At 39.3% G+C, this 20,873-nt stretch overlaps 1 protein-coding gene across 4 annotated transcripts in view; it reads right to left on the reverse strand.

The window, feature by feature from the left end:
* Nucleotides 1-20,657, reverse strand: part of NAV2 (neuron navigator 2) — a 366,621-nt gene extending 345,964 nt beyond the window's left edge. For all 4 annotated transcript variants that reach the window (XM_048306045.1, XM_048306044.1, XM_048306043.1 and 1 more), the window contains exon 1: nt 20,069-20,657. In XM_048306045.1, coding sequence (XP_048162002.1) covers nt 20,069-20,143 — 75 coding nt within the window. In that variant the 5' untranslated portion in view covers nt 20,144-20,657. The remainder of the gene's footprint in view (nt 1-20,068) is intronic.
* Between the last annotated feature and the right edge of the window lie 216 nt (nt 20,658-20,873).

Genomic DNA, 20,873 nt, shown 5'->3' on the forward strand with positions numbered 1-20,873 from the left:
TGTGTTTACACAAAGGACTATTCATTTCACATTCAGGATCTAACATACAGATAAGCTTTACTGAAGAGGCATAACTGGGAAAGCTCAGTAAATAAAGGACCTCGGGATGCCTGTGCTGGTTTTCTCTGGAGTAGAGTTAATTTTCTTCATAGTAGCTGATATGGAGGTATGGTTTGGATTTGTGCTGGAAACAGTGCTGATAGCACAGGGGTGTTTGAGTAGCTGATGAGCAGTGCTTGCACAGAGTCAAGTTCTTTCTGCTCCTCGTGCCACTGCACCAGGAAAGTAAGCTGGGGGTACACAAAAAATTGGGAAGGGACACAGGTGAGACAGCTGATCCCAGCTGACCCAAGGGACCGTATGGTGTCGTGCTCATCATACTAAGCTAGGGGGGCACATTTGGAGTGATGCCAGACAGAAGCGCAATTTTTCTTAAATAAGCATGAAAAGACAAAAGTAGAGCACTTACCCTACTTTAAATCATTATTGTGCAGAGAGGAATGCTAAAGGTTTCCCAAATTTATCATTCAGCCCATACTGGAAAGAATATTAAGCACACAAAAAATGCACCAGCCTAGTTCCAACTTGGATTTTCACTCACAGAAAAAACACTGTAGATAAAACTTGGATCTTTCCATTACCTACAAGGTTAATCCCTGTTCCACAACCCCATTTATAGGGTTACCTATCTGAAAAGTAGCAGTTTCATCTAAAAAGAGACATCCAGGGAGGAACTGGTTTCTTATTTTCCCCTGAAAACAGGAAATTCTTCGCAGAAGGGGCAAGACAAAGTGTTAGTCCTTGCTGGGGGCTGAAGTAGGTGCAGAGCTACTACAGGTACCATAAGTAAGGAACACTGCAAACACATGCACCTAAAACTTGGGAATCAAATAAATGACTCATGCACACCAACAAAAAAATAAATCAGAACAGCCTCTTGACCTCCCCTAAAATACCAGACAGACCCAGTGAGTCAATATTACAAACAACAAGCTTCACAAGAAAATGTGTGCCAGAACAAGTCACCCACACAGTGACTTGCCATTTTCTTCCAGGTTTCCCCATCTTTTCAAATGGGCATCTACATAATTTGTTCTATTTACAAGAAGAGCAAACACACACCCCATTAGCAAAACTATCAATGACATCATTAGTTTGTTTCTACAGCCCATAATTATGTGTACAACAGACCACAGGCTAACACCAAAAGCGGGAGACCATGGATTCCAGCCTTTATGCTTTTGGTACCACAAGCAAGAAAAATACTAGGAAAAAGAACCACCCAGCAAACCCTGACCAACCTCAACACAAAAAAACCCAAGACAGTATCAGCAGGAAAAGACATGCAACTGCCTGAAAATTGGAAAAAAGTTACTGAAATAATATTCTTTACTTTGAACCTCCTATAGTAAGAAAGACCTACTCTAAGACACTTCTCCACCTCAGTCACTTTAAGTACACTTACACAAATAAACTTAATTTGATTAGTCATTTATGACCACCATAATAAGACTTATTTTAACCTTTTAAACTTTGGGTTTACTCTTCATCACCCAGAACACGTCTGAGCTTAATCTGAAGTGAGTATTAACCCTAAGCCTCCAATTACACTGTCAGACTTTCAGCAAACACTAATACAACTGGTGCTATAGAATAAGGGGCTAATTTTGCACAGAAGGAAGTTCCAAAAAGGCACAAACTCTTGGGAAGCCACAACCCAGACACCCCACTGTAGTCTCTAAATTGTGAGTACAAGTCAACAAGAGGTCATTGCACACCATGACCACGGTGATTCTTCACAAAGGTGGGCTCTACTTCACATATGCTTTTAGAACCAATCCTTACATATTAAACAAAATTAATGGAAACTTAAAGCCTCATGAAACCATCTGCACAGAGGAAACATGGAGAACTATCATTAAGGATCCAAGAGTTTCCTAAATTTTGGCCAGGAGTGGGAGCAATTTGAGCATTTTTCTATTTTTAAGATACAGCACTTGTCACTTCATTGTATTTGTGGCCTACATGACTGTATATGACTGTCTTCCCTCAAAGAAGAGATTTTCAAGTACAAATTTAAATGGCAAAAGTGTTATTTTCATTGCAACCATAACGAATGAAATAAGTAGGTACTTAATGACAGAACAACTGTCCAAACCTTCTAGTGACACTGGAATGAGGAAGCAACAAGCCACAGTTTGTTGGGGTTTTTTTTTTAAAGCTCATTATTTCTTCCAGTATTTCCAACAGCTGGTAAAAGTAATCATTTGGCAAGGTCTGTCAAGGGATAAAAAAAATAAAAGTGTATTTGCTATGGTAGATTACATACTTTAAACCAAAATGAAAGGCTGGAACATACAAATATTTATGAAAGAACAAGGGGTTTCAGACTTCCAAATTGTGCAATAAATATGCATGCACACACGTTAGTTCAGATAAACACATCCCTTTCATTTTATGCTCCACTATTTAACTCCTTTCACAGATCCATCTTCACAACCTTAGAGATTCACTGAAGTGCTGCAGACACGCAACACGGTTCTACGTAATACCAGAATAATAATAATAATAATATTAATCAGTAAACCACACATCACCCACCACCCTGAAGATCTCAGGAACAAACATGGTGGTGCTCTACACTTACATGAGAAAGCCCTGGCATCCACATCACACATACCACCCACTGAGGCTGTTAGGCTCCCATGTCCATGTGGATCAGGACAGCTTTCAAGACTTGCTGGTATTGTTTGAAATGCTTTATAAAGTCATGTGTGAAAATTCAGCTTTTTTTTTTTCCCCTGGAAAGCCACCATTTAAATTTCATCTGGGATATTGATTTGCACAGACGTAACAATTCCTGGTGCACAGAGATCACACATCTCTTTGTGGTAAGGGGGAAATGATGACCCAAGATTGACCAGAAGTCATTAACCACTTCAGAAGATACACACACACAGAGGAGGAATTACTGGAACCCCTGGATGAGCTTGGCATCCAACTGCAATAGCACACACAGACAACATGGGATAAGTGGAGCTGTGTCTCATTAGCCTCGTTGACAGAGACACAGTTTAAAAACAACACCAAGCCTGGTAAGCAGCTGCTTGGCAAGACAGTGTTTAGACAGCCAATTTACTTTGAGTTCCAGCCCAAAAGATGCAGCCCCGTTTCTACTGATGTTTGCTGCTGAGCTTTTCTTTTTTTCTGCTCTACTGCAAATTTATCCAAACTTTCAAAAACCAAAATCTTAGGCTTCTACTTGTAACTAAATGAATACCACTAGACAGTTTGCAACAACTCATCCTCCAGTGAAAGGCTACAAGTAAGATGTTTTCCTGTTCTTAGAAGACCATTAAAACAAAATCCTTCTTCAGCAACATCCTTGTCACACCAGTCGAGGAAAACACATCATTCCTAATGACACAGTGACGCTCCCAGTCTTATCCCATCAGATCAGATGAGCATTAAGAAGTTTGACTGACTTGGATGCACCACTGAACAAAATCTACCAGGCTTAAATGAAAAGATACAGAAAGAGGAGTGTTAATTAAGTTCTCCCTCTGGTTCATTCCTTGCCATTACACAGCTATGGAATTACACATATCAGCTCATCCATGGAATTCAGAGGTACCTAAAAAACCTTATTTCAGACTACTTATATACTCAAACCTTGCAGCAATGGTTACACTGGGAACCTGAGTGGCAACAACCACAGATTAAGTACTTCTAGATACTGTCCTGTATCTTTCCATACATCACCCTTGTATTTTCAATGCTACTTAGCAAAATACTCATAATGATTCAAAGGTCTAGAATGAGGATCCAATAAAACCAAAATACAATTAAGAAAGAAACTGAAGGGTAAAGGTTCTAGTCTAACCTCAAAATATCCAGTATTTGCTTGAAGCAGTGCAACAGATAGGCCAGAAACTACTTTTTCTGGTTTCTCCTAGCAGCCCACAACTACTGGACCTGTGCCTACACCACTAAACAACAGAGGTGCAAGGACTGCATGTTAAAGCAGGAGAGAAGAGCCACAAGAATCTGATGGGGAACCTGCTGACAGTACACAATCAAAACATGCACTGATTGACCAAAATTTTAGGCCAACTTTCAAAATTCATGTTCAAGGACAAGTCATACAAGTTGTTCTTGCCTAAGACAGGTATTTCAGCTACCAACCACACAGGTTAAGCAAGAAGGAAACACTTTTTTATCTACCAGCTTTTATATTACTCGCTCACTGGTGTGTATTTTAAATCAACTCATATTACTAAAATGGATTCCTTTATGTGGTGAAATAATATGAACAATAACACACAAGTTTCTCTGCTAGAATAGCTGCCTCTAGTGCAGCCATTAAAGTGCTCAAATTGGCAATAGACACGGCGCTCATTTTCCAGTGGCATCACACCCACGCCTTGAATTCACTGAGAAAATAAAACGTATTTCTTTAGGAAAAAAAACCCTGTCAGAATCAATATCACAAGTTAGCAATTCCCTATCCAATAGGGAATCTTTTCAACCGAGTATGAGGATTTCAGACTAAGCCATTAACTTGCAAAGGCTCAGAACAGAGAGCTTCCCAGTCTCACATTCAAAGCAATGTGACCATCATGCAATTTGTAAATGCAGCGCAATAGGCCAGTTCTGCTTTCCAAACCACTGCCAGACTTGTTCCCATGCACAACAATACTCATCTCCAAGCATTTTAATGAAAAATCAACTATTTCTGATGGAAAAGATATGCACTGTTTTGTGGCTGATATTCATAGGACTTCTCATGTTACTCTGTGCTTCACTCCTTGCCTCTAAGTCATTAATTGCAAATGACTCTGCTGCTGGGGAAAGAGCATCTTTGGAAATGCAAGACTGGAAAACCCTACACTTCCATGGAAAGTATTTTTCTATTTGCATAGTAGCAGGTCTCCAGCAAGCATGACCACTGGGCATCACCTTTCTCAGGACTCTCTGGATGTATTTTAGGATCTTACCCTGGGTCTAAAATGGCCAGGATACTTCAAGGGCAAGTTTAAAAAGAGCAAAGAGCAAAATAAAGCCCCTTATGCAAGGGCTCAAATGAGAAAATCCATTTTTCATTAGAGCATATTAGCATAATCACAAGACCTTACTTTTGTTAGACGAAAATTCTTCTGTTGATCACAGAGGGAAATTCACAGCAGAATCGGAAGAGTCTAACTCAGACTTAGGAATTCTGAGTACCCCGGGAAATAACACAGGCCTTAATATCACCACCGCCTGTCTCCAGAAAAATGCAAATTAGGTTGTGAAAAAGACTACAAACCCCTTCCCTCCTCCAAAAACCAACAAACCCACAATTTCTCAGCTTTTTTCTGTCTCTTTCACTAGCTTACTGTGCTCTGTTGCTGAGGCTTGGACAGACCACTGGGGTCATGGAGTATAAACACAGCCAAACTGTCAGCCAAAAATTGGAAAGATTATAGCTAAAAACCACAGTAGAATATATGCTGAAACACAGTGAGCCATCACAAAGCTGTTCCATGCCAAGCTTCTTGGTTCTCCATTTGCATTGCTTCCGAGGAGAAGGAAGAAACTGAGGCAATTATTGTTACAAAAAGGTAGCCTTTATTGGTACAGAAAGGTCCATCTTTATGGAAAGAAAGATCCAGGCAAAACCACCACCTTTTATTTCTGGTTTCAGTTTGGTGTGTGCCTTTCCACAAAGAAACAATGGAGTCCCTATCCCAGAGTTCTCACCGCGTATTTATACGTCAAGATGAAGTCCTGCAAAGGCGCAAACTTTCCACAATTTAACACAGCTTTTCATTCTCCTTGTGTGTATACCTTTGAAATACAGGTCAGAGCCAAACAGTAAATGCAAAGGCTTTTTTGTGAGAGCACTGTATTGTTTCTCTGCAGTTATTGTATATCTGCAAAACTAACTTGTTCCAACTGTGTTTTTCCTTCATGGAGCACAAGATTTGCTACTCAACAACCATCCCATTCCAAGGCTGCAGAGAGAAAGGAGTAAATTTATATCATTCTTCCATTGTATGAGGGTTTCCACAGTGGTGCGAATTTTGTTTAAATTCATTTTCAAAAATAATTTCTTCTGCTCCTGTAGCTCTGTGTGAGCTTGCATCCCAGCACACAGCAACTCTAAAACAAACTTCTAGAATACATCACCTTTAGTACAATATTCATAGAAAGCTCAAAATACTTTAGAGGAAGGAACAAATGAAAGGCTTTTACATAGTCACAATCCTGAATTCACTGAACTTGCATCCCTCCCATCATCATCTCATTGTTCAGCTTACAGAAGTATTCCTGCATCTTCTCTGTCGGCCTCTGCTTTATCCAGAGCTTTTCTGGATAAAAATCTCCTCTGTTTCTGAGGGAACAGATATCCCCCTCCTGCCTAACCACTTACATCACCAAGGGAATCATCCCCTTGATTGCCCTAACAGTACATTAGCAGTTAAATATATATATATATATTCTACCACTTAGGCTTGCGTGCCTGAAAGAGCAGATGATGCCCACTCAAGCAGCTTTTCTACACTCAGATCCCCCATCAATTTCAATGCAAATTCCCCACAGAGAATGACTACAAAGACTGGGCTCCTGCAAATATTTATAGCATAATTCAACACAGTTAATGAAGTAACCATGACACAAACCAGAGAGAATACCAGTTTACTATGTCAGTCCTTAGCCACATAAACAGAAATTAATATGTACACATAGATATCATCTAAATCATGAAATAACTACAGGTTCTGCATTGCTAAATAGTGCAGCTGTAACAACACAAAAAAACCCCTTGAATCCTGAAAGGTAAAGATGTTTAACAGACAAACAAACAGTAGAAAAGCTAAATTTCACTCTAAGGGAAAAAAAAAAGGTGTGGAAAATCAGCATAGGTGACCTAATTTATGGTTCAGTGTTTCTTGAGTAGATACAGTAATATGCAAACTACTTCCATACTAGCAAAAAGGGGGGAAAAAAGTGCTTCAGGTTAAATGTCATCAACTAAAAAAAATACAGCAATTGAAGGATGTGTATTTACATGAAAGGTATCCAAGTATGACAATAGTACCCATCTCTTAATTTCCAATCATCAGTTTTACACTTTTTACACATTGCCTGAGAGGTAAGTTCCTAGTATTGAGTGCTTATCAGTGCACACACTGGCAATTTCAAGCAGATCTGCTCAGGAGAAACAAGATTTCTGAGCTGCAGTCATCTCATTTTTACAAACATCTGCTATCTTTAATGCTTTAGGATTTAACATTCAAAAGAGTATATGCAGCATCTATTGATTTAAAAGATTTTCTTCCTCACAGTAAAATCCTTTAAAAATACGCTTCTGTGTTCATATGCTCCTATTTCAGTTGTATTAGGGAAACTGATAGAAATTAACCTAAAACCTAATATTCTACTCCCATAACTACATAAAAATCATACTTCAATCTACTACTCCTACCCTTGCTTTTCCAAAAAAATAATACTTGAATTATATACAATGTGTGAAGTCAATGATATTAACTCCCTAATTAGATATTCTTTTCCCATTACCCAAAAAATTGGTATTAGATGCAATGGAAGTGTGCACAACACGTTATTAATCACTGTCAACAATGTGAAAGGTTGCAAAGATAACTACTCATCGTTATAGAATCTGGGCAGGTGGCCAAAAAGAAAAAAAAACACACACATGGATATTAAGTTATCATCAGAGGTTATGAATAGTTTTTGGCTTCCAAAGTTCAACACTCAAACATCTGACATGCTGCCTGGATCTCCCTCACAAAGGCCTTGATTTCAGAAGGGTTTAACTGCACGATGTTCACTGTGAACATGCAGTGCATTGCCACATATGCTGACTGACAACGTGCTTGGACTGTAGACACACAAGAAGCTAAGATATTGGAGCCTAAGACTCAATTTGGAACCATTTGCTGAAGTGCACAGTCTCATCTTCCTCTCAGGCATTAAGGAAGAAACGAACCTATTAAACACTCACCATGTTGTTTTATGATATCTTTGACGTTATCTGCGAAGGAGACAACACTACATTACAAATAAAAACAAACAGTCTTTATCCAGCCATTAAACACAAATCAAGACTGAATGCTTTCATTATTTAGAGGCTGTAAAAAAATTCTAAACTGAAATCCACTTTCTAGTTTAATAGGAATGGATATAGCAATGGAAAATAACTCATAACATAAAAAGCACTCTAAATTACTAATCTTAATTGGCAACAAAAGATTATCATTGAAGTTCATCATAGCAATTGACTTGCAATAGAACAATTTTGGCATATTATTCTCTTTCAGAAGAAAATTAGTCATTCCAAACTCCCAGATGAATTTGGTCATGATAACTGGACACCCCTTAAGTTGGCTAAAAACACGTGCAAGCTTTAAGGAAACATAATTAGATCCTGTTGTATCCTCCGAGGACCACACTAACAGGCTTTACATTGCCTCTCTTCAAAAGGCCCATGCCCAGCTGGGGCAGCAGCTACAACACACTCTGGGGCACTCTTTGCAGTGTGAAGTTGTTAACAGTACATGTGGAGGTTCATCAGGGATTGGGGGGTTGCCTTCCTGACCCCAGGAACAGATGCAACTGAGGGACTATGGGGTAAATGAAGCACACCTACAGCACTGACTGTGGGGCACACAGCACTTGCCAGGGTTGAGACAGAACAGACTCTGTCCTCCTCTCACTATTCCCTAGCTTAGACTCCCCCCATGCCAGACAAGATTCACAAGAAAAATAAGAAAAACCACTCTTCTCTGTCCTGAATATTTGAAGTACACCTGCTGAGAGGGCTTACTGGACAAGTTGCAATCAGAACCACTACTGTAACCCAAAGAAGCAGGACATGAAAGACCTTTATACTATGCTTTCATCCAAAATCATGAAATCTATTAAATAAATTAGTGGTTTATTTGGAAGACACCTAGCAAGATAAACCAATTAGCATGTATAATTTGTTTATACACACACCTCTTGAGACATTAAAAACATCTTGGAACAATCTTAATCCTAAATCGTTCGGCACTTGATAGTGACCAGTTTTTACTGCAGAGGAAGTGTTACTAGTCATGATCCATCCTCTTATGGCAGAGGAAGTGACAGTGAGGAGAAGACAGCAGTTGCTGCTTCATCATCTTCAAAGGCATGTACAACTGATGTAGATTAGACAAAGTTCTTCAGCTGTCCTTGCTCTCCAAGAGCACAGGGCAGCACCAGAGGGGGATCACCTCCACTTTCACACCTCTGGCTCTGCAGGACACTTCTCTCAGCCCAGCCACTCTTTTCAGAACACACCAAAACCCTGTATAGACAGGAACTGTCTGCACCTCAATGCACACATGAAAAGCATGTTATGGAACAGTAAAAAAAAAAAGCTACTATGGAACAGTCATTTACAGACTGTAGAGTATTGTGCTTTTGTTGTGGTTTCTAAGGGGTATTTTTTTTTGTAGTTGTTTAGAAACAAGGACACTTCAATTTTTAAGCGATTTCCTCATATAAGGTGAATGCTTGCATCATACTTGCTTTCATGTTGCCTGTGTTCTTGTCTGCAAAACTAGAGCAAGTATTTCTCATCATTTATCAAGATTATCCATTTCTAATGTCCATTTTACTTACAGCAACAAAAACTCCAAATAAAAAACAAAACCAGCACTGCAAGAACAAGCCAGTTCTCCTCCAGCTTCCCATCCTCCATCACTCTTCTGTTCTCCCCAGTCCTGAGCTCAGCCAAAGATCTTGGAGCTACACTGCCTAAAAGCCACACAGGGCCAGGCTGACAGCTGGATTCATCTGAAAATGATGCTCACCTCCAAAAGAAAAAAAAACAAAAAAACAACCAAACCACTACCCACCCCCCCCACCCACTTCTAAAAGAAAAAAAAAATTAGCTTAATCCAAGAGGCATCCAATACCGGGATCTGTGTGTCTCAGATATTCCCCTCTGTGTAGGGCAGCACTGAAGGGGTCACCCAAACAAGTCAGCCCTTGAAACGGGAAGCTGCACCAGCAGGACAGTGGCAGACAGATCAGTCCAACCCATGTAACACACTCAGATTGTGAAGGGCTCTTTTGTCTGAACTTTTTAGTAAAGCTCCAGAGATGCTTCTTGCTGTTGGAACATACCCAGGTTGGGCCAATTACCACCACGCAGCTGCAGCACTTCCCAACTCAGATCCAGCCATAACAACACAGAGAACGAGGGAGGGAGGATTTCCTTTCACACCTCAGCACTTCACACACTCCCCTGAACCACAGAGCTCCGTCTTTCCTGCTATTATTTACAACTGACAACTGGAGAATAACATTCTCCTCTATGAAGAGATATGCTTATACACAAGGAAAACTCCCAACAGCTGCAAGCTGAAAATATATTACCTACAGATAAAGACAGGTGAACACAGAAGACTGAAAACAAAACATTGTGTTTATGCCATTAGTGATTACAATGTATGTTACAAAATCTGGATTTTCTGCTAATGCAGTACATATCTTCTGTCTCATTGGGATTCCATCAAAGCACTAAACACATTGACTTCACGCTCAGCCACTGTAAATACAGTGCATGATATCAGACCACCCATGAATTCCAGGCTCTTAGGAAAGCAATCATCTGCCTATCTATCTAGAAAGGCCCTTGCCTGTACATGCTTCCATGTATTTTGGCATTTCAGTGTGCTGTACTGCACTCCAGGTTACTACGTAGCTTACACAAGGTGAAAAATCTCCCCCACACTAACCTTTCATCCTCTGCCAGCTAGTCTATTATGCCATGTCATCTGAGTTTTAAAAGGATGCACCCATGTATTCATTTTCCCCACCTGATAAATATTTATGAATATTTTATTCCAGTCCTAACACATACACACTATAACTAATCTTCCTTTTATTTAGCCAAGTATTTTAAAGGAAAAGGAGTTTGAAGACAGGCTATTCCTATTGCCAAGCCTGAGCTCCAGAAATCAGCATATTAATCAAAATAATGCCAGTTTGGAAAGCAAATTAAAGAGACAACAACAGCAACAAACCAGCACATAAGATTAATATGAGTTTCACATCAATGGAGTGAAGCATTTAAAACCTGTGAAAATTACATGTTTGAAATAAAGATCTCTTCTGGTGTTTCTTGGTGGTTTTCTCATTTAAGGGATGTGAGCTATTAGCCTAAATAACAATAAAGCACAAACATTATGCAATTAAGAGATAGCTGATGCACCTGTCATTCACTTCTCGTATCTTACGTTGATTTTGATCAAGGCTGATATGGGAAGGGCACACCTTCGATAACTGATTTAGCACCATCTAGTTTTTGTTTGACTGCTTTAACATTCATGTTATGAACCAATGGAACAATAATAGAACAACTGAGGTCCAGTTCATGCTCATATCACAAAAAAATTTAACTACAATCCAACTTTCCTTACCCTACGCCTTGCAATTCTGCGATCTCTCCAGTTTCTAACCACTATCATTCCTACTGTGTTCACAGGATTTACTTAAAAATTTTGAATATCACAGGACTAAATTGACGACATTTTAAAAATTCATTACCTTGTTTGACATGATACAGCAAACATCAATGAAGAAAACAAGGCATCTGAATTAGGAAACTTCAGAGAGAGACAGTGAAATAACACAGGCAATTCCATCTGCCTTGTTACATTTTTGGAGTAGTCATATCGGATGTATGTTGTTTATCCAAAACAAATCCTCCAAGTTACTGAGGATCTGATAGTCACTGCTGTCATCACAGCAAAGAACTGAAAGACTTTAGAAAATAAACTGCAAACTAAATGCTTGCAGCACGTAGAGTTCTCATCTTCCACCTATAAGTGAGGTTTTTCTTAACAAGCCTACCTTGTCTCTATCGATTTCTCAACTGTTACCAGATCTCAGAAGCTACTCTCTTGCCCCTCAGCTCCCTTGAATACAACTCCATTTTAGTGCAGAATACTTGAAAAATAGCTACGCAAGCCTGAGTACATATTTATTACCATCAATGTGCGATAGCCTCAAGAGACATCCACGCATCATAATCTGTTAGCAAGAAAAGGAATCACAGTCTTCAATACCATGCTATTTTTTCCCTAATGCTGCAAGGACAAGCTAATTTGTAAGCCAGATCATTTCTTTCTAAAGGATGAATGACAGTCTTCTGTAAGGAAGAGGTTTTTATAATTCTACCACAAAAAGGGCAAGATATTTTTTCCCTCTACACAAAAACTGATCTCCATCCTCTCACTGACTTTACTTCCATGGGAATGTTGCAGGAGTCTCTCGAAGTCTCCCAAAAATGGGTCTGGTTCCCATCAGACACTGCAGCAGACTCCTGAGAAGCTAGAGAAAGGCTGAGGTCTCTACACTGTCTCCATCTCCCCATAACACTGTACACAGAGACCATGGGCCACTGTCACATCCTTCCTCTAGGTTACATTGCATTGCCAGATAAAGAGCAGAAACAGAGAGTGAACTGACTGGCAAAAGGGTTTGTGCAAGAAAAGGGAAGAAACTCAGATGTATTGGCCCTTCCAGTCTTCCTCTGCAAAGGGAAATCACAACTTGATCTAGAAGACAATAGCAAGGTACTGCATTACAAAGGGAATTCACCTGGGAGAATAAATTCACTTAGTCCAGCAGTCTCCTACAAGTTACTTTAGAGCTAGACCAATGTGACCTTGAACAATTTTAGAAGAAAATAGCCGTTTTCATCTGTAACACACCTATTTTACTGCCAGGTTCTGTTACATTTTAAGTATTCCTCTTAGCAACCCTTTGAAAATAACACATGAACATGAATGCATACACAGACATATGATGCTTTTCAAGGAGGAGTACCTAAGAAATACACATTTGTCACACTCACCAAGAATTCCTTCATCTGCACTGCAACAGGAAATATGCTTAAAGTCATCTGTTGAACTGGATCTTAACAGAGAAACCTAATTTCTTTGTTAAAGAATATACTAGAGCTTTGCTGCTACTGGAAGATGTCACTAATATTTGTTTCCTAAAGTTATGAATTGCTGCAGTGTGCAAGCATAAATAAATCTATATCACATCTGTCAAACTAGACTATAATCAACCAGAAAAACCCCTAACACTGAATGCCTAAAAATAAATACTGACAAATGCAGGCCTGTCTCTCCCTAATGCCTCCTTTTCTGGAAGACCCTTGAGTTTGGAAGACTCCAAGCTTTGTAATACACCCTAAAATTAGTAAAGAAGTCTGAATTACCACAGAGACTATTTCCTGTACACTCCTTCCTCCTTTTCCTCATTCCCTTTCCTACCACTCCCTTCACCAGGAATATCACAATAGATAACTGACCTCAGGGATATCAAATTTGCTTCCAGGCACAGACACAGCGAGAGGCAATGTCTGACTGTCCAATTTGAATTTCCCAGCTATTTAGGTTTTGAAGTATTTTATACCATGGCCCACACATTATTCTAAGTGACAATTACTTCAAAGCCAGAGGGTAGCTATTTGCATAATAATGAACATTTTTCTAAGGAGGTGTGCAGGAAACTACACGCTAATGAGTTAGAATGTGCATTATCTGAAAGTCACACTTGCTTTATAAAAATGAGTAAACACACAACCTCTAGTGTTTACCTTCTTGTACCGTTTATGTAACACACAGAGACACCTGTCCTATTAAATGCACAGGACATAGAACTTACTCTTGCAACACTGACTCACCTGACACTCAGTAATTTCCATTGGACTTTTCCCATGTGTAAGGGCTGTGGGAGTGGGGAAGCAGTGCATCAGGGGAAATGCATCCTATGGCACAGAAAACATGGGTTTGCTATGTCTTAAACACAGAAAAAATGAGGGAAATACAGCAACTTCTGCTAAACCACTGTAAAAGAAGGGCATGAGAGATGAAATGCATTTCACAGCTGCAGAAGCATTCCCAAAAACACTGTGGCATAAGGGGTAAGTTTTTTTACAATCTAACTAGTAACAGAAGAATTTTTTTACTAGGTAGAGAGCTCTCCTTAGCATCCTACAACCCTCTTTAGTATCAGAAGTTAACTTTATTTTGAAAAAGTGTTCTTATACTCCAAAGAACACACCCTACACTACATAGCACTTACCTGTATTTACTGCTTGAGCTTTTTGGTTTCATTACCTTTGAAATTAGATTGATGAAGCCATTAGGATCTTAGCTATCATATATATATATATATATATATATATAAATATAAATCCTCATTTATACCACAGGATGTGGAAAACTGGAGTAAGAGGCTCAATAATGCACTGAGCCACAGCTACAGCATCACGTCCAGCTTTCACTCTTTAACCCACACTCACAAGGGCCCCAGACAAGGGACCCCAAAGCCAACTGAAGGAGACAGAATATATAATCCACCCCAGACTGGAGATTTTCCACAGAATCAAGATGCCTGACTAAATTTTGAAATATCCCAGCTAACTTATGACCATTAATAGTCATAGTCATCCAAGATAAGAACAATAATCATATGTAATGCCTTAGGGTTTTAAAGCCTGTTGTCAGCAGCAGCAGCTGGAAGAAGGGCTGGATTTCTTCCCTACACACAAGGCAAGCAGCTGATGCATCATATTGCTGGGTTTCTGTCCAGCTCTGAAAGATCAGCTATTGATCAGTGCCACTGGCAGTACAGCACACCAGACACTGTTGTAGGATTTGAATGAGCAGATCACACCAGTGTAGTCTTAATCTACCATCAGAGGAGAGGGGGGGAAAAGCCAGTTTAAAACCACGTGCTGTGTAGATACACACAAATGCAAGCAGGCAAGTCCTTCCAGACACAAGCAGAGTCAGGGGTGCCGTAGAATGTCCTCATCAGCACCGATCCTCACTCCTTTAAGACTGGAAATAATCAACTCTTCCATATTATTCAAGACAATTTCAGCAAACAGAAATAATTTCTGCCTGATTTTGTACAGTTCCATTTACAACGGCATCTGCACTTACCTGATGTGTAAACTGTCTACCATGCAAGCATTTTCAGAGGCATGCATGCCAGGATTTTGGAAAAAGCCCTCAAGAATAATTTGGGCAAGCCTAAGACCTCAAGGAATCACACACAAGCTTTTTTCATTGTACAGTAACACAGAGATGGGGAAAGGACAGGGCAAAGAGACGAAAGACTGACAGAATTACATGAGCCAGTTCTAGCTGAGACTTTGCCACAGAATCCTCAGGCACACAAGGTTCACCACTTGCAGTCGAACCTTTGATTGGCTGACATCACCACAGATCCTTTGCATCGCATCCTAAACTTACACAAGCTGGAAAAGAATCACCCTTGAATCTTAAGAAGTTTGCAAAATTCCTTTAACTAGACAAAGATTACAAGAGACATCAGCTGAGTAAGCAAGATCCTCTGTTTACACTATATAAACATTTTTGGCAATATGGGAAATTTCTTTAAGACCAGGGTCTGTCTGGGAGAGGGCTGGCAATATCAAATCACACTCCTATAACTCTCTCATTAAAACCCTTGCAGAAAGAACTTTTAGAGAAAACAGAAGAACAAAATACCTTGTAGCAACCATTAAGGTGAAAACCTGCATCACAAAAACAAACACAACTACATGTTTCTTTGAGCCAATTTCTCAGTGAAGAGTGGTTTAAAATAGTTACAGACAACACACCCACAAAAAGAGTTTCAAAAGCATCTTAAGAGCAGGAAATTTATGACTTTACGCAGAAGCCAAGCCCTGGACAGATCACCAAGGTACATCCATGTAATTAAAATCTCCCAAATCTGATTCTGTGATTATAAGGTTTAAAGTAAATTTATTAACAACCTTAATTACTGCAATAAAAACATAAAATCCAGTCAGGAACTAAAATTTTACAGAGATTGTTATGTTTATAGAGGGGTTTACATATCTGCAAAACAAAGGAGAAGCTGACATCTTCTCAGTTCTCCTGCTCAGTGAATTTTTATTGCATGTGTATTTCCATAAAAACCCAGTTAGTTAAATTATCAAAACACCACAACACAGCTTGCTGTAATTTCATAAGCTAAGTCTTGCTGCAATTTTTAAGTGGTTATACTTGAGTGCTTCCACACTGGCTCAGCAGCACAGTACCCAACTGCATTAATGTCTCAGCACAAAATTCTGCTAATAAACATGGTACTCAGCCACCATTACCCTGCTTTAAACAACACAAGTCCTCAGTATAAGCAGGTCAATACATGTGAGACTACTTATGCTCTTTAAACTGACTTTGATATAAAGGTATCAGCAGAGCATCCTCAAGCAAATGGGAACTGTATCAATAATAAGCCAGGAAAAGCACAAACCCAGGAGAAAGCTAAAGCATATGGCTTCAGTCACGGGTATCACAACGACTGCTCCAACAAAAACAAGAGAGAAAGACGCCCCATGAAAACAGTGTTAGTCTGCTTGTAACACTGTAAAACTGCAGCTCGCACATTCTTCATTCAAAATAAAAATAATAAAAGAAAAAAAAAAAGAGCTGAGGATGTTTACTCTAAAGTAGCAAAAGGAGAAAAAAAAATACTGGAAGACCACCATCAGTCTGGCTTTAAAAGGTCCAGTACCAAACACACTCTGCCTCTGTGGCAGCATGAGCAGGTAGCTTGAACTGATATTTCAAAGTCCAGGACGAAAACTTTTCTGCAGTCAAAACCAAAAATGTCCACAAACCCATGCACAAAAACAATCAACCACCACAACATCACAAGCCTGTGAGGTCTACTATTACCATGCTACTTTCTGTGCTGCTGACAACACAGTCCTTCCTAAAACCTACCAGCCCAGGACACCAGGTAAGTGCAAATAAATCTCTAACAAAAAATTAAAATCTCAAGTTTAGCGGAGACAACTGTTTAGTTAGACAATAGAGCACATCTAAGCATAAAATACACATTTACAGAGATCCTTCCAAAGTCTGAATGCATTTCACAGTTACATTTTACTCATCATTCAGTCAAAGAGGGTTCAGCCAGGCAGAGCAGAAGACACTTCTGTCACTACTGCACATACACATTTCTTTAGGATGTCCCACTAACTTAGAGCTGTGGACCTGAATGGAAAGTCAAGAAGAAGAGGGAACGAAGGATGGAAACCAACTGAAGAAATATTTCTTCTCACTCATCAGCAGAAAATGCATTTAATCAGAACACAGGGCAGCACTAAATTTTTCATGACAAAGGACATGAAAATGTACCTAACTATATTATTTTAGCAGCATTTTTTACTTCAAGTCTCTTCTTCAAGGAAAAAAAAAAATAAATATCTGAATTCACTGCTCAAGAGTGACCATCCATTTTATATCAAAACAATACTCTACACACAAACTTCATGGACAAAAAGTCTATAGCATCACCTATATTACTCTTGTATTTGAAGACTCTGTTGCCAAGGTCATATCCTGGCATAAAGCCTGCTCACTATTCACATCAGTATTCATGTTGGTAATCCTGCTACCTTCAGATGGTCAGCTTACACGGTTATTAAACCTGATCAAATTCTTCACTTGTACATTACCAGTTACATGGAATTTGGCAATGTAATTCCCACTAGAGCCAACTTAAGACATGTAGATAGCTGTATTGCTATCCCAAAGATTAATATGAGTCCTCTTAAACTCAGCCTGGGAAGCTGTGATGAGTGAAAAGAACCTGCTTCAGCTGATCTCAGCAAAGTCAGAGGCAGCCCAGTTTTGAGTTCTTGAAGATCAGCCAACACATAAAGAGCAAAACCCCATCCCTCTAAAAACCAAGCACAAATACTAAATCTTGTCTTACTTTAATCAATATACCTACTAAGTTGATAACCAGAAATACACTTGAAAAAAAAAACAAAACAGAAAACTAAGCTTTAGTTCTACACCACAAATGCAAACATAGCATTCTGTACTTTACTTGGAAAAGACAAGCCAGATCCATCATCGTGGGGTGTATGTACACAGACTGATTTCTTACTGCTTCAGAAACACTAAACAATGGTTGACTTTATGTCCATAATACATGGTGATAAAAAGGAGAATGCACTCACCTGATTAAAAATTAGCTTGATCTTATTTCTTCCAGCATAAGCCTCACTTCCAATAACAAAGTCTCTATTGAAGAATAATTTTAACAGCCTTTGATCACATATCCACTTTTCCCTATCAGAAATCTAAGAATTTTAAGCTTAGGAACACTAAAGTTTACATTACTATTCAACTCCATAATAACAACTGAATTGCATCAACATTATTATTATTCCAAACTCATTTTTCCCAGTAAGCGTAAGTCTAAGCAAAACTCTCATGAGTAACTTTTCCCTGAAAAATTCTATAGGAAATGAAATGTAATACTCTATTAAGACTTGTTTTGCAAACAGAAGCGAGAGAGATCACCCAAGCATGCGGAGTCATTAAAATGGATCTTACATATATCATTATAAATTTAATAATCTCCATGACGGCTAGAGTTCAAGTTAAAATGAATGTCAGCAAAGCATGACCAATTGATGTTATCCCAGCTGCCACTGAGCCTCACTTGGGGTTATATTATATATTCCGAGGCCCCATGCTACATGTGCACCAAACACCCAGAGCCAGGAGCAGATGGGAGATGTAGGCTCCCATACCTATCAGCAAGGAGAGACAGACATAATTGCATATTAATTTCAGTGCATCAAAACAATTACAGCATACTTTGGTGTCACAGGTCGCAAATGTTTTTGCCATCACACCCCACATGCAGTATAATGCTGTACACTTAAGAAGGGGGGGGGGGGGGGGGGGGAAGTGTTCTAGCAGCCTCCAGAAATTAAGTCAATAGAAGGATTTTGTTTCAACCCATATTGATTTACTTCAGTCCCAAAATGCTTCCTTGAAAAATGCAGAAGGAAGACCTTGGCAACTTGTCAGTTAATAGATCATGCTTGGTGCAATTAAAATACATTCAGGAGTTTTATTTTGTTCCCCAAATAAATGTTCCCGAACTGCTATTTCTCTCCAAGCAAACAGCTGCATTTTATCCAATTTCTGAAAGTTTTCCAGGCTGCTTAGATTTCTAATGGGGTGACAGAGAAACCACTTTTATTCTTCAGCAGACCTGATGAAACTGTGACACTAACCTCCCTCTCCCTGAAATTAGACAGTGCTGTTGAACAGCAAAATAGCAGCTGATGGTCAGGTTTTTTTCCAACTCACTTTTCAACTGAAAAAAAAAAATCACACAAGGAAAAGGAGCTCTCCACACAGAGCTCAACACAGCGTTTTCTACCCTCCACCAACTCTGCATGGAGGACAACATCAATGATTTATACAGCAGAAACATGTCAAAGTTTTAGTTTGCTTGACTGGTGCCAACAAAACAACTTTGGAGTCCCAGCTGTTCACAAGCTACAGTTTTGTCTGAGACAAGGACTTCACTTAGGTCAATTTAGTGCACCCCTTTAAGAGGGGATAACACAACACCACCTTGACACACAGAGCTTCCACAAAAACACTTGAGCAAAATAAGGGCCAACAGCTGACATTACGCACGTTCCACTGTACATTTTGATTCAAGCCAAACTTATATCTGGCAACTACAGCAAAATGCAAACAGGACAATGAGGGCACTGGCAAATGTACAACATTCTCAGCAAATTAAAACACCAAACACCAAGAAAGCATTTTTCTAACCACTCCACTAACAATATCTACAGAGAAAAAAAGGTAAACTTACAATAAATCAATAATCTGACCAGACTCACTAAAAGTCAGTATACTGCATTTGCACTGTATGTCTCCCCATCAACAAACAGCCAGAATTCTAGAGATTTTTCCCTTCTTTCACTCTCATCACAATTTCCCCTTCCCTCAGCTCTTTGCCCCATACATTGGAAGAAGCCTGAAGACAAAGACAAACATTTTCTAAAACATATAATCAGGAGATCTACAGCTGGCTGAGCATAGCAAGCAGCAAGTGCAAGTGATAAAAGCATTATGTGGAGCTCTTCTGCCACTTGCATCTCCTTCAGTAATTTAAGCAGAAAGTGTTCCCACCTTTTGTCACTTACCCTTTTTTGATCTTCCAGTCCATGTGTCACAGTCTTTCTTTTCTGATGTTGGCTGGATTCAGAGCCAGGTTCCATTTCCCTGCTACAAAGACTCTTCCAGCCTCCTTAAGCTTTCTCTAAAAATCCATAGTATAAACAAAAAAAAAAAATCTAAAAATAATTTTTAAAAAAGGCAAGATAATTCCTTCAAACCTCGTCCATGTCTTTTATCATCCTTCTAAATTCCTGTTTGCCATCACTGCTCATTATCTTAACAAGCAGCCATTCTGTGAGCCTCTATATCCTATAGTAGCTCAGATGAAGGTTTCCATGTACGTGCCTTACAGAAGGATGACAGAGCTGAATCCAAACCCAGTAGTTTGTGCCACATTATTGCTCCATCAGCAGCCTTTTCAGTGCATTCCTGGCACAGATAATTTATATGTCAATAAAGGTGTAAATGTGCATTTAATCCACTGTGTTGATATTATCAGCATCCCTCTCATGGGCCACCTTCCTCCCATAAATCAATGTAAACACTTCGCAGTGATAATTGCCTTTTGCAAATCTAGCAGGTGTTAATTACGTAAAATCATCCATGCACACTTGTCATCTTCTTCTATGTATTCAAACAAGTACCTAGAAGGGGGTGAAAAAAAGCAGTTTTTACCAGCTTGAAAGAAAACATAGCTACTGATGTTCTTTGCCCACCACCAGGAGCCGCAAGTCAGAACCGATACAATAATTACATGTTTTGAACACACTACACTCCTCATCCAAGCTTCTCAAAATGCTTTGATGCCTATTTAGAGTGTTAGCTTGCCTT

This window comes from Corvus hawaiiensis, chromosome 6 (genome assembly GCF_020740725.1).
Source record: "Corvus hawaiiensis isolate bCorHaw1 chromosome 6, bCorHaw1.pri.cur, whole genome shotgun sequence".
Classification (NCBI taxonomy): domain Eukaryota; kingdom Metazoa; phylum Chordata; class Aves; order Passeriformes; family Corvidae; genus Corvus; species Corvus hawaiiensis.